The following is a 15,120-nucleotide window of genomic DNA, read 5'->3' on the forward strand; positions in this document are numbered from 1 at the left end:
GGGATCCTTAACTCTGCCTATTTAGTAGTAAGACATCCCCAATATCTCTGAAACCTGAGCAGAGCTTTTGGGCTCCTTTAGAATTGCACTGTGAACTGACGTCTTGTTTGGAATACTCTTCAAGTGACAGAACTTGGAGATGTTTTCTGGGGAGTGGAGGGATCAACCATGCAGTTTCTCCAAGAGCGACTCCTCTGCTCTCCTGCCTGGGGATTTTGTGTCAGGATGCTGTGTGTAGGGTAAGGAAGGAGGCAGAAGTTTCTAGGGATTGGCATAGCGCCTTTCCCTTCTCCCTCATCCCAGCCTTCTGTGCCTCACAGCCTTCTGTCTGGAGCTTCTGGGGCTCAGTTTTTCCAGAGAAGAAAACTTCTTTTCTCCCGGTGAGAGAGGGTGGGAGAGGGGGATAGTCACTTGTGGGATAGTGGAGAAGACCAGTGGCACTGGCCCCTCCCCCTTCTCCCTCTTCTGTGGTAACTGCCCAGAGCTCCTCCTCACAGGGATTCTGTGGGCCTCATTAGTTCCACCCTCACCTTTGTTCCCTCTGGGCACTTGGGTGATAACTGCCTTTTACTCTTCCATCTCCTGACTGTCTTTGAAAAATTTATGAAAATCTGCTCTCATTAACTCTCCCTTTCTCTTCTTTCTCGTGGGTTAATACATTCGTTTTATTCCTCTCCTGTCTTTTAGAGGGTTGAGAAGGGAGAAGAGATAAACTAATGTGTTCAATCTGCCATTTTTAACTGATTGTGGCGTGCATTTTTCTAGACAAAGTATTATAAATGCTGATTAGATGCTGAGCAGTACCATCAGGGCTATTGCTCATGTATGTTGTTATGGGTTAAATAGGTTTTTGTGGGCTGACCTGGAAACCTAACATCTATGATTTTCCCCTAGAACCAGAGAAGCAGTCAAGCTTTTGTGAGCTGACCCTGGAATTAAAACAGTCTAGAACAAAAATATTTCACGCATGTCTCCATTTTCCAAGTCACAAAGAAAATTACAAATATTGTGTCAGAAATCAAAAGCTCCAATAACTGTAACAGAAACCTGTATTTTAATGGAAAAGTCTATGCATAAAGTTAAGCTATAAAAATTGAACTGAGAAGCAAAATTAAATTATTCAGCCATATTCCTAAAGCTTAATTTTTCAGTAACTTTTCTGAAAGCAGTTTTACTAACTAAATTAAAACCCAGTGATTGTGTTAGCTGTGGGAAATAGCAATAGCCACGGGAACAGTCTGTTTACTTGTCTTTTCTGGCTGCTTTCTTATTCCTGCCTTGCACACAACAGGATTTTCTGCAACACCGGACTGAGTAAAGTCCACTTGGCCAGATTGACCAGTAAAAGCATCTCCCTTGTTACGAATGACTAAGAGTCGCTGTGCAGGGCACTTGAGTAGTGAAAATGCAGCGCAGAGTACGGGCAGTACAGAGTGCTCGAAAGTAAATGCCGCATCAACTTGGTGTTTGAATCGCGGGACCACTGCAAACGCAACAGACCCACGGTAGCCGTGCGGCTCCAGTCTCCAGCCTTCGGGAAGGGCATACGCATGGGGCTTTCTTGCCGAGGATCACCCTGTTGTGCTGGGGCAGCCTTCCGCGAGCACTTGTTCCCAGTGGCCATGACAGCCCCGGTCTCAAGGGATCAGAGACGATTAGGAAAATCAGAAACTGTTGTTCCAGTCTCTTCTGTGGCTGGAACAAGGTAAAGGCAATGGGTTGCAGCCCCTCTATTATTTCCCATCCCTTTTCGTATTTTCTTTCCCTTCTTTTTCTTCTGTTTTTCTTATCAGCCTCTCCCCCTTCTACCCCTCCCCCCCAGCCATGCTTCTGACAGAACATTGACTGGGAACCAGGAGCCCATTTTGGCTCAGCCTTCAGGGCAGCTGTTGACTGAGTAGCAGTGCTACACGGGTTTACTGTGTCGTATGTCTGTGTAACACTGGATTTGGATCTTGTATTTAGCTGCCAGGAGTGACTGTGATGAAGTAGGGGAGATAAACTGATAGATTGGCTGCCAGAAAGATGTTGGGAATCAATCAGATAAACAGGGTAGAGAAATAGCTTGCTGTTTTCTAGTGATAATAAACCAGTGGCCTCTGGTCCCCGCATTTTTAAACGTAATTGCTGTAGTAATAATGTCCAAAATAAGCAAATGAAAAAACATCACAGGAGGGTTTTTAATTGCGATCGAGATATCCTTTTCCCTTTTGCAATAAAGATTCATCTTATATGGAAATGAACATTTCTATAAATTTGTTTTACATCTTCCTGTGCCTCCTTACATAAACAAATGAAAATTAGAGAGTGAACTACTTTCATAGGAATTTATTCCTCCTTCGCTGTCCTCCCACAGACTTCAGCTGTTTAACTTGGTGACATATCTGTATTGCTGCCATGCCTCACCTACGAAATCATTACCTTTTTTGGTGAAGAAACAAGTTTTAAAGTCAAACCTGTATGACTGACAGATGATGAGCAGGATTGTTTTAGTGTCTCCCCTTGGAGTTCTCGCAGAAGACTTCTGGGATTTTTAATCTCCGTGGCTATTTCCCTGCACATAGCACTTGTATGGGAGAGATGTATCCAATTTTATTATCGTAATTTAAAACTCTCCTCCTTTAACGTTTAACCTTTCTTTATTTTTAAGCAGGCTCCACGCCCAGCGTGGGGCTCCAACTCACGACCCTGAGGTCAGGAGTCACATGCTCTCCCGACTGAACCAGCCGGGCGCCCCTAATGTTTAATTTTTAAACATTACTTCTCTTCACCTAGGACTTTAAGATCCAACGCAAATTCTTAAGTCTGTGGAAAAGGTATAGCTTTACACTCCGGTCATATGCCGTGGACTGCCCAGGACTAAGAGCAGAGTAGGAGAGCAGTTTAGAGTTCCCATGGAGTTCACTGTGTGGGATGAGAGACTGGTTCTCTTTGTAGTATTTGGGGTACACACATATGACTCCTGTCAGGTTCCCTTTTAAAATTGTCATGGCCGTCATTGTGTTGGTGTCATACGTGGTTAAATCTCTTCGTAGTAAGCATGGTGGAGTACCAGCCATGGAAAACAAGAGAATGAAGTTCACACTTTTAATTATATGTAATAAAGGCTGTTGCCTGAGGAAGACCTTCCTGACTATTGGAGGTTGTCGGTCAGAAGTTAAGCATGTACTATTATCCTATTGGTGAGAAGCTGATGTGTTTTCCTTTTTGCCATACAGCCTTTCCCACCTGACCTTTTAAAGATTCTCCATTGGTATCGATGAGGTGGACAAAACTAATCATAAAAGCAATGAAGGGAATGTTGCACACTCATTGATCCATTTGAAATGAACTGCAGTACAATAAGTCTTCCAAATGGACTTCTGTTCCCAGCTATTGCTATAGCCACCTTTTTAAAGATATATAAATATGAAAGGGTTAATGGGAATTCAGTCATGCTCTTGCCACTGGGTTGTCCCTTATTGATTGTAGTTTTAGAGCTGTCACTGTGCCATTCAGAATTCCTATTGTGCCCTTTTAAAGTCACTTGGTGCTGGGAGATGATAAATAAATCAGTTGCTTTCCTTTTTCTCCTAGCTCCTTCGAGAACTCATAGAACGGAAGACCAGCTCCTTGGATCCCAATGATCAGGTGGCCATGGGAAGGTAATTTAGATATGGCTTTCTCTTCATGCAAGCAGCCTGTATAAAGTTTCTCCCTTTGAGTCCCCTTAATTCTGCCTCAAAGGCAGTGATTGGCCCTGTAATTGTAAAAGTTAAGCAACATTAAAAAAAAAAAATGTTAAGACAATAAGAGCTAGAATGACAAGGTGATGGAAATCCTGTTTACCCTACACCTTGCCTTAAGTGCAGTTGAATAAGAAATTATAAAGCCCTTATATGTCTTTGTTTTAGGCTTTGTTTTTCAAAGTCCTTCTTATGCTCTTTGCTCTCTAATTTGGGCTGTGATTGTATCTGTATCAGTCTCTGACCACTGGATAAAAAGCAACCACCCAAATGTGTGCTCTCAGCTGTCAGAATGTGGCACTGTGCACAACAGGTTCCTTGCTCATAGTTGAATCTGCTTTGTTCGAGTCTGCCCTAATTTAGACCTCCACCCCTTCAGTAAAAGCCTCGGCACAATTAGAAATGGAACATGGCAGCATTACCCAGATGTCAGGGTAGAATGTAAAGTAGTGAAGGAAGGCTCTTGTGTGTATGCTTCATCCTGTGGTTGGAAAATAAAAAGGGCATTTAGAGTGCTACCTAATGAATAGTGTACATTTAAACAGCCATGAGCCATAATTTGCAAAAGCATGAAAGGAAACAAAAGCTGCGAGTGCCAGAATGGGATTCTGGGCAGAGCAGCATTTTGAGAACGCAATCAAAAATTGGTGTTGATGAAATAATTTTATTTGAGTAAAATATTATTTGGGTTTTAGGATAGGATATTGTTGATATTTTGTGTATCTCTGGAATGCTATAGAGAGCTGTTCACTATAAATTTAATGTGATACAGCAAATTGCATTTAAGTGGTGATTATATTGTACATTTATCTGACTTTACAATAAAATAGATTATGGTAATTAAGATTATATTAAGATTACAGTAATTGGATTTCCCTAGATTATTTTTTTCTGATGTTGAGTTTTCGTTGTATAAATCAGGTAAGATGACTAGCTGCTGCTGTTTCTCCTTTTTTCCACATTTGTTCGTGTGAGGAATTTATGAAGATTTTTCTTAACCAGTATCCTTTATTTGAAAAAGTAATTCCTTTTCATCTAAAATGACTTCGGAATATGTGAATCTTGTTTGGATCCTGATTCAAACAAACTAACTGTCAAAGTGAGATGATCCAGGAAATTTGAAGACTGACTCAGTATTTGGTAGTAAAGAATTACTGCTAACTTTTTTGTAGGTGTGACAGTCATATTGAGACGATATTGGGGGGAAAGAACCCTTAGTTCTCAGCAGCACATTCTTAAATACTACCGATGAAATGAAAATTAAGATGGCCACAAAGCTAGTGTCAGTAATGAATAATTGTAAAAAATTAGCAAACATTGGAAAGTGCCAGAAAAGGCACTTGGGTATTAACAAAGGGAAAATGGAAGAATTCCTGTATTTAAACCAAACAGCAGTTGCAGTATTAGTGGAACATCCTGCACAGCTGAAACACTGAAAGCAAACCCAAACAGCTCTACTCAGTTTGCTGGCTTTTCCTGAGGACTGCGAGATTTAGTGCCCGTCACAGCAACTCTCGATACTAAGGAGCATTGTTAACCAAATTCGCTGTAGAATTTCCCAGCTGCCATTTGTTTTTTTATCATTGCACAAATCCTCTTCAATTGATTAGTTGCTTTGGCCCCAGACTCTCTTGAGGAACTTGATGTGGGTTGATGATTTCTTCTGCGGGGTTGCTAGTGAGAAAAATTCCAATTTGTCAATAGGTATAACTATTTCTGTTAGTGATGATGCATAACATTGCTTGTGAATTTCCCAGACAGTGGCTTGCGATCCAGAAGTTACGAAGCAAAATCCACAAGAAAGTAGATAGGAAAGCCAGCAAAGGAAGGAAACTCCGGTGAGTTACTTTTTAGAAAAGATTTTAACGTGTTACGGCTCTTGTATTTTGGCTGTTGTGTCAATTCTCTATGTCTTTCGATGATTCTGTTTTTAAGGATCAGAGAAATAACGAAAACGATATTTGGGCTTTTTGGGGACTCAGTTTTTCTTACTCTGAAATGGAAATACTATAGTTTCAGTTCCTTTTTGTTCTGCTATAAGGGGATGGGTTAAATTACACCTGCATTTTCCTGAAAGAGAAATAAGATAGCTGCAGTTGTCTTCGTTTTCTTAGGTTTTTGTTTGTTTGTTTTATTGTTTTTTTTCCTAAAGTGAGAGAAAATGGGAGTGGGGAGGGAAGGGGAGAGAGAGAGAATCCTAAGCAGGCTCCACGCCCAGCCTGGAGCCTGATGCGGCCCTCGTTCTCATGACCCTGAGACCACGACCTGACCTGAAATCAAGAGTTTAATGCCCAACTGACTGAGCCACCCAGGGGCCCTGAATTTTTCTTAGTGTTAAAAAGCGATGTCTATGGAACAATATGACAGTTTTACTTTGGATGCTTCTTTAGACTAGGATTATATCGGTCCATTTTCATGAGGCCATACATGTACACACTATGCTAAGAAGATACAAATGAAGGATCCCAGAGAATGTTAACTATGTGCTTAAATGAGATGAGAAATACAATTTTTTTTAAGATTTTATTTTTAAGCAAGCTCTTCACCCAACATGGGGCTCAAACTACAAACCCGAGGTCAAGAGTCACACAGTCCACCCACTGAGCCAGCCAGGTGCCCAGAGAAATACAATTTTTATGAGAAAACAGATTTCTGACTATAGGAAAACCCTCAGTCTTGTGTGTGTGTACGTATGGTATACAGATAGATAATATTTTATTATATGTCTGTTACATAATATCTTCCATGTCAAAGAAACTACTTATGATTGAGGTGCACAAGAAAAAAAAATTCTTAAACTCATTGTGTTAGGACAGTTTAGACAGATAGCTAATTCCACATCCTTATTAGACTGCCTGTCATTGAATTCCCTTTAGACATATGTGGATCTGTCTCATATTTAAGTGACTTCAGAGAAGCAGATTTCACTCCTTAATTAATTAACCTGTTTTTGTTTTTAATAAACTCACCAGGAAATACGTATTTCTGTCTAACTTTGCAGAAGTGTAAAGCAGCTTTTCACCATCTTTTTATTCAAAGTCACTTTCTTAAATCTCAGATTAAACTGTTATGATTTAACTTTTTTCACATTTGGAATTTTCAAGTCTTCATACTTCTCCAGATTTGTTTTTAGTGGGATGGTTAAGAGCATAGACTCAAGAGCCAAACTTACTCTTTAATGTTGAGATCAGATTTTTCTCCAGTACTGTGCCTTTAAAATTGCAGCTTTATGAGACTATGAATGTTCTCTAGAGGGAGGAGCCTGGAATCCTGGGAGGCTTGGGTTCACTGTCTGGCTGTATGATTTTGGTTGTCCTTTTATCTCTGTAGCTCACTTTTCTCATTTACTAAGTAGCAATAATAATCCCTGCTTTATAGATTTGATTTGAAAATTAAAGTGACGTGTAAATGTCCGGTACATAGTAAGCATTCAAAAGTGTTAATTTCCTTGGTTTCTCTTGTGTTTACCTGTTGCTATTGCTGTTGCAAATATACCATCTTCAAAAGAATTGAGAGAGGAGAATATCCCTTTTCTATATTATTGTTAAGGCAAGTAGCTATATGTGTGTGCCCCTTGAGGGCAAGAATTGTGCTCCCTTATTCTTTATGACAATTCCAACCTTTCATTAATCAGCCAGATGATGTTTTGGGGTGATTATGTCGTTAAAATTAACACGCTCACCAGGTAGGGAGAAATGGCTATAACCTTAAACATAACACGGAGTAAGAAACCTGGGTGAGTGTTGGGAAAGTGAGTACTTTTCTAGCATGGCAAATAACTTAGGAGAACATGAGTCTGTTGTTTCCCAAATCAAAATACACTATCATGGTTATTATTTATTAAGTTGAAAGGAAAAAAACAGGAGTTTGTTTTAATAGCATGTGTTTTTCTTATATTAATTTACTAAGCTAACCTCAATCAACTGTTCCTTAGAGGTACGGTCACTGCAAATATATACACCTGGTTTTGTAGCATTTCGATAGTAATTTAGATTCACATCTGCCCATATATCCAGAGACATTTAAAGTCTTATTCTGGCAACAGGCAAGTGAGAGACAGACCTTCTATTTATTTTATTTATTTATTTATTTATTTTTAAAGATTTTATTTATTTATTTGACAGAGATAGAGACAGCCAGCGAGAGAGGGAACACAAGCAGGGGGAGTGGGAGAGGAAGAAGCAGGCTCATAGCGGAGGAGCCTGATGTGGGGCTCGATCCCAGAACGCCGGGATCACGCCCTGAGCCGAAGGCAGACGCTTAACCGCTGTGCCACCCAGGCGCCCCCAGAACATTCTCTTTCAATGGGGCTAAACATTACAATGTAAGACGCGGTTAATTAAAGGTAAGAAAGGAGGGGCACCTGGGTGGCGCAGGCAGTTGAGCTTCCGACTCCTGATTGTGGCTGGGGTTATGACCTTGTAGGTTGTGGGATTGGGCCCCGAGTCAGGCTCCTTGGTCAGAGGGGAGTCTGCTTGGGATTCTCCCCCTCCGCCCCTCCTCCCTGCTCATTCTCTCTCTCTCTCTCTCTCTCTCATAAATAAATAAATCTTTTTTTTTCCCCAATAAAAAAGGATTCCTTCTGAAGTTCTAGGAACTGTATTAGGTTCCAGGTAAGACCCATTCTGCCGTTGAGGAGTATGTCCGGGAGAAGATGGCATTGGGGTGCCTGGGTGGCTCAGTTGGTTAAGTGTTGTCTGACTCTTGGTTTTGGCTCAGGTCATGATCTCAGGGTCGTAAGATCAGACCCCCACGTTGGACTGCACACTGGGCGTGGATCTCGCTGAAGATTCTCTCTCCCTTTCCCTCTGCAACCCCCTCCCCGCTCCCCCATGTGCTCTCTTTCTCTTAAAAAAAAAAAGAGAGAGAGAAAAGCCAACAAGCAATAAGCAGACAGCGATGCTGTGCGGGAAGTGCTGTGCTGGAGGTCCTCCTGGTGTCGGGGTCACCTGCTTGCCCTTGAGGGAGTGCAGGCTGCTCAGGAAGACTTAGACTAAGACGCCATCCACACTTCACACTGAGCGGACTAGAAGAGTCAGCCTGGCGAAAGGCCAAAGAGAATAATATTTGCCAAAACACAGACTTGAGAGTGTACGTGGCCATTTTGGGAACTGTAATTAAATTTGTTTTGGCAGAAAATTCACGTGACTATGGGGGAATGGCAGGAGATGAGGCTGTATGAGTAGGTGAGTGCTAGGTCATGGCCATGCTAAGAATTTGGGCTTTATTCTGTAGACGGTAGTGAGTCATGGAAAACAAAGGAAGACTGAGGAACTGTCGTAGAGTGAAGGAGACTAAGGAGATATCGCAGGTAGGTACAGTTTGGGTCCTAGATTGGATCCTGGAAAAAAAAAAAAGAACACGAGGTAAAAATCGGTGAAATTTGAAAGCTGTGTAATTTGGATAGTAGTATTGTGCCAGAGTTAATTTCCTGATTTTGATAATTGCATTATGTTTACATAAATTGTTAGCTCTAGAGGAAGCTGACCTGGGTGGCTCGGTTGGTTAAGCATCTGACTCTTGATTTCGGCTAAGGGCATGATCTCAGGATTGTGGGATCAAGCCTTGTGTCGGGCTCTGTGCTGGGCGTGGAGCCTGCCTGGGGTTCTCTCTCTCTCCCCCTCCCCATCATGTCCCCCACCAAAATAAGTTTAGGGCTCCACACTGGGCTTGGAGCCTACTTTAAAAAAAAAAGTTTTTAAAAAAGGTCCTATGTTTTGCATTGTTTTGCAGTTTTGTCATCCATATTCACCAGGCTTTCCTGCGACCAGGAATATGAGGGATGTGGTCAGAATCAGAGAATGATCTTTATTAATAGCAACAGTGATAACATTTATTAAACTCTGCTAAGCAGTGTACATACCACAGACTCTGGAGCTTACCTGTCCAGGTTTGAACCTTACTCTTCTATTTACCCGCCTGGAGACCTTGGGCAAGTTAGTTTACATCCGTGCTTCAGTTTCGTCACCTGTGAAACGCGTATATTCATAAAAGTCACATCTCGGAGGGTTGGTATCAGATTAGATGCACTAATTCCTGTAAAGTGCTTTGAGAAGAGAAGTAACTCACAGCCCGTACAGACCTGGGAAGTCACCAGTCAGGATTTGAGCTGACTGGTCTGATTGCGGAGCCCATGCTTTGACCTGTGGCCTGTTTTGTTTCTCTGGGCAGGACTTACTGGCCTCTGCAGGCACCAGAATGACATATTGGATACATTAGCGTTCTGCCCCGAAGGATTAAACAAGTAGCCAGGCTAGATGAAACTATTATAAATAACTTCTTTACATGAGACCTCAAGAAGGGCTGGTAGGTATGGCAGTGGTCGTCACCGACACTGGGTTCCACTAGGAAGCAGGTTCTGCTCTTTGTTTGTGGTAGAGCTGGAGAGAGAAGATTTCCAGAAATGTCGTGGCAGAGACGAACATTAGTTAAATGATAGCAGGTTAATGGCAGCTTGTTAGTTGGATGCTAGAAAATAATTTATTTTTTTAAAAAAGGAATATTTGTTTTGGGGAAATAATTATAACGGTTGATTATCAGTATTTTTACTACTTATATTTAAGTAGTTCTGATCTTGATTTAACCAGAATTCATAATGGAAGTGAATTAAATTCGGCCTTTTAGTAACAGGATGTCTTACTGTGTTTGTCTGTTCTTCTGCAGCAAAATGACGTTTATCTTTTCTTAGTATGCTTGTTGAAAGGTGTTTTAATACTAAAACATGCATCCCTCCTCAGCAGCACTGAGATTAGATGAAATCTACTGCATTAAGTACACATTACTAAATTGTCTTCAATGTGATTACTTCTTAAAGTCTGTCTTTCGTCATGCTGTTGATAGTTATTGAATATATTGTATTAAAATGTAAAGGTATTCCGCAGATCAGCAACATCCAATAAAAATGTGTATTACATATGTGATGTTAAATGTTTTAGTGGCCACATTTCAAAAGTAAGAGGAATCAGGTGGACTTAATAATATATTTCACTTAGGGGCATCTGAAGGGCTCAGATGGTCAAGCGTCTGCCTTTGGCTCAGGTCATGATCCCAGGGTCCTGGGATCGAGCCCTGCATCAGGCGCCCTGCTCAGTGGGGAGCCTGCTTCTCCCTCTACCCTTCCCCCCTGCTCTTTCACTCTCTCAAATAAATAAAGTCTTTAAAAAATATTTAACCCAATATATCAAAAATATTATTACCCAATATTTCAACAATTTATTATTTTAAAACTATTAATAGTATATTTTACATTCTTTTTTTAATCTGGAGTCTTCAAAATCTGGTGCACTTCTCATTTTGGCACATCTGCAGCAGTCAGACTAGCCATGGTTTCAAGGGCTCGCATAACCGCACGTGGCCAGTGACTGCTGAATCGGACAGTACAACTGTGGAGTGGAGCTCGTAGTCTTTGTCCAGAGAGTGGATTAAACCACTCTTTGAATACAGCCAAGAAGAGTATTCCTTTTTTCAGATGGACACCAAAGTTTGGTGAAGTCTAAAGACATTAAAATGCATTTATTAGTAATACTTATGCTTTATACTTAAAAAAAATAGTTGTGTGAATATTTATATTCTCATACATCAACATAACCTTTGAGAGGGTATTTTGGTTCAGTCTTTCAATTTTCAATATATGTACCTTTTGATTCACCAGCAATTTCACATTTCAGAATTTATCCCGAAGAAATATATGAATATGCAATAATTTATATATAAGAAGTTTTTTAAAGATTTTATTTATTTATTTGACAGAGAGAGAGACAGCGAGAGAGGGAACATAAGCAGGGGAGTGGGAGAGGGAGAAGCAGGCTAACTGCCAACCAACGAGCCCGATGCAAGGCTTGATCCCGGGACCCTGGGATCATGACCTGAGCCGAAGGCAGAAGCTTAACAACGACTGAGCCACCCAGGTGCCGCTGTGTATAAGAATCTTGACTTTAACACTGTTTAGTATGGTTTTTAAAGGGGAGCAATCTATATAAATGCCCATTAATGGGAGTTTAAATAAATTATAATATATTGACACAATGGAATATTCTGCAACTATGAAAAAGATTAGAATATGACATGGTTCAGTGGGAAAAAGTGTCATATAGAATATTAAGTATATTACAATCTCCCTTTTGTGTGAAAAATGTATGAGGTTATATTGGTCTTAGATACGGAACATGCTACAGCCACACTTAACAGTTTTAGTTAGCAGGGATTATTTCTGGGGGATAGGACTACAGGAATCTTGTCAGTTTTCTACATGTTTGTATTTGAATCATTTTTATAAGAATTATATATTACGTTCTATAATTAGGTAGCAGACATTTAAAAAAAACAACTATGCACAGAGATTTTGTTTTTGCATCTTAAGAAACGTGAACAATGGGAAGCAATATAAATGTTCAAAATGTATTATAGTATTTCCACTCCTGGGAATTGTATACAGCTACCCAGATATTGTTATGGGACAGTGCTTACAATGCTAAGTGAAAAAAAGAGAATACAAAATTGTGTGTGTGTGTGTGTAACAGGATGACTATGAAAAACAGACATAACTAATCGAAATGTTAACAGCTCTCTGTAGGTGCAGGAACTATGCATTTTGTGTGTGTGCTTTGTTGTTTTTTCCCCATATTTTCTATAATGAATTTATACTTTTCCTATTACTCTTGTAATGGGAAAAATCTCATCACTATTGTTATTGTAAAATTCATTTGTTAAAAAAAAGAATGAAATTTGGGAGGCTTAGCTGTGGGTGGTATTATAGAGAATCAAATTACTCGATATGTGTAAAAATGTTTGTAATACTGTAAAGCTAACATTATGTACATAAAAATATTTATCGTATTTTTGTTTGTGGATAGTATTCTGCCCAAGTAGAATTTTGTGGGTTTTTAAAAAGATTTTATTTATTTTTTAGGTAATTTCTATCCGCAGCATGGGGCTCAAACTTACAACCCGGAGATCAAGAGTCACATGATCTCTACCGACTGAGCCAGCCAGGCGCCCCCCAGTAGAGTTTTTTTGGTTAGAGTTTTATAACATGCATATTGTCATACAGCCTCTTCTAGTATAATGAACAGAAAGGGCTACCTCCTGTGAATTCTCTTTGGTATAATTTGGTCCGTATAAGGTCATATAGTTGTTCAGCTCCTTTCATCAGAGGATCTCAAAGCACTTTGTACAGAAATACCCCTTTTTTTTTTCTGTTGGTGAGAAATGGAAGTGATATCATTTAAATTTCTATAACACCATGACTTGAAGATCTAAGGATCAAACTTGTTATGTACTCAGATGTACTCCTTCATTTAAAGATGGGTGAAATGAAAGACTGGATCTAGTGAATAGAGATGATGTGGAATTCTGGAAGCCTTTTCTGACTCAGAAAACCAGTGCTAATGAGCGATGGTGGTGCGAGGCATGGCATCTGGGTGTTGTACCAGTACTGTGCTTACTACCTCCTAGTAATGATTGAGATGTACTTAGAGGAGGAAAATGGGGTACTCAAGTCCTCCTTCTCGTCTATCTGGAGTCATGTTTAAGGGTTAGTATATTGCTCAAGGGCACAAGCGTGTCTCCTCTTTTTTGGAACTATGATGTAAATGTTGAACTGTTATTTACAATGTGCTGTGATGAGACTTTTCTCCTGTAATATTAAGAAAAAGAGGGAAATACATTTGTGATTAGTGTGTGCCTATGAATTGTTCTCCAGTCCACTCTGGAGTCAGATGTGATCAGTTCTGGAGTTTGTTAACTCATGGAATGTGTTTCCTTTTCTTGGTTATTAGTTACTAATGTCGCTGCCTGTTTGTTTCCGGCTTTATTTAGGTTTCATGTCCTCAGCAAGCTACTGAGCTTCATGGCACCTATTGACCACACTACAATGAATGATGATGCCAGGTGAGTAATAGATTAATTATGTGTCTCAAATGGCTTCATGACAGCCTGATATTGACCTGTTCTACAGCCTGTCGCCCTCTCCATTTCTTCTTATCAGTTAACCATTTGTCATTGGCATCATAGCAAGGGTCCTTGTCACATTTCTTCACCCCATAATTACTGTGGAACCAAACCAAAATTTCCGTAAATATGAATGCTGCCTCTGGTCGTTTTTTTGTTTGTTTTTGCTGTTTTGGTTTTAACTTTAGCCACCTGCTTAGGACATCTAGGCTTTTCTCTAGGACAGAAAGGTGGGTCAGGACAGCACATGCACTTGCTTTATGCGGCTGGGGGTTTTGTGTATATGCTCTCCTTTTTAGAATGTCTCTAGAGACTGCTCTAGAGATGTGCATTATGTTGTGTTTGTTCAGGCTGCTGTTGAGGATTTTTTTTTTTTTTTTGTATTTTACAAAAGAAGTACATGCTCATTTTATAAACAGAAACAAGATAGAAATGTATGCAAAAAATCTGTCCTCAATATTGCAATTAATAGATAGCCATTTTTAAAGACTGATTGCTTCTATATTAGCTAGGATTCTGCTACATTGTAATATTTTTATATTACTTATTTAGCCAGTTGCTTCTCTTTCATTTGTTTGCCATTCATTTATTCATTTATATCAGTATGAACTCATGCTTTCCTATTTTATTCAATGAATTATAACCAATTACTGTCATTAATTTTTATTTGAAATTGTGCCACATTGATGGAAGCCCTTTCGAGCTGGCTCTTGTCCTTTTGAGATGACCCCATTCCTTGAGTATGTTCTTACTTTCTGGCACAGCAGGGTGTTCTAGGCTTGTCTTATACTTTCCCTGTTCCAGCCCTGGAATCAGTCTTTCTCTGAGGAGTTCTGATTCTTTCTTGTGGATTTTGGTATTTAGAAACCAAGATCTGTGTGCTAAGGGTGTTCGTTGTCACCGGGTTTCACTGTTCCCAGGCGCTCTCAGTGGAGGGAGCTAGGAAATGTGCGCATGTAAATATATACACATTCAGGAGAGAGCCACTTGTAGCATCTCTGAATGTTTCCTTTCAGTCTTTTTAAAAAGTTTTTCCTGTACGTTCTATTTATGTATGTCTGTATGTATTTTAATGTAATCTCTGTGCCCAACATGGGGCTCGAACTCATGACCGTGAGGTCAAGGGTCACGTGCTCCGCTGACTGAGCCAGCCAGGCACCCTCCTTTCAGTCGTTATGAGTTTCCTTTGAGAATGTTCTTGTTTTTCTTTAGAATATGACTAAAATTGTATTCTGTTGTGAATTTTTTCTCTTAAATATTTTGTATACTGTGAACATTTTCACGTCAGTCACATTCAAAAATTTTGAATGACTGTATAACATTTTTATATTGCTTATTTAGTCATTCCCTAATTGTTGGACATTTAAATGATTTTTAATTATTGTAAATAATGTTGTGATAGACATTTGTAAGCATAAATCTTTACCAAGTGAAATTATTGGTCCTA

The 15,120-nt window shown here is 39.8% G+C and overlaps 1 protein-coding gene across 2 annotated transcripts in view; it reads left to right on the forward strand.

Moving 5' to 3' along the window:
- The window catches only part of AATF (apoptosis antagonizing transcription factor), a 102,600-nt gene that overhangs the window by 63,441 nt on the left and 24,039 nt on the right, over positions 1–15,120 (forward strand). For both annotated transcript variants that reach the window (XM_008695590.2, XM_040640951.1), the window contains 3 exons: positions 3,577–3,644; positions 5,483–5,563; positions 13,542–13,613. In XM_008695590.2, coding sequence (XP_008693812.2) covers positions 3,577–3,644; positions 5,483–5,563; positions 13,542–13,613 — 221 coding nt within the window. The remainder of the gene's footprint in view (positions 1–3,576; positions 3,645–5,482; positions 5,564–13,541; positions 13,614–15,120) is intronic.

This window comes from Ursus maritimus, unplaced genomic scaffold (genome assembly GCF_017311325.1).
Source record: "Ursus maritimus isolate PB19 unplaced genomic scaffold, ASM1731132v1 scaffold_24, whole genome shotgun sequence".
NCBI classification, from domain to species: Eukaryota; Metazoa; Chordata; class Mammalia; order Carnivora; family Ursidae; genus Ursus; species Ursus maritimus.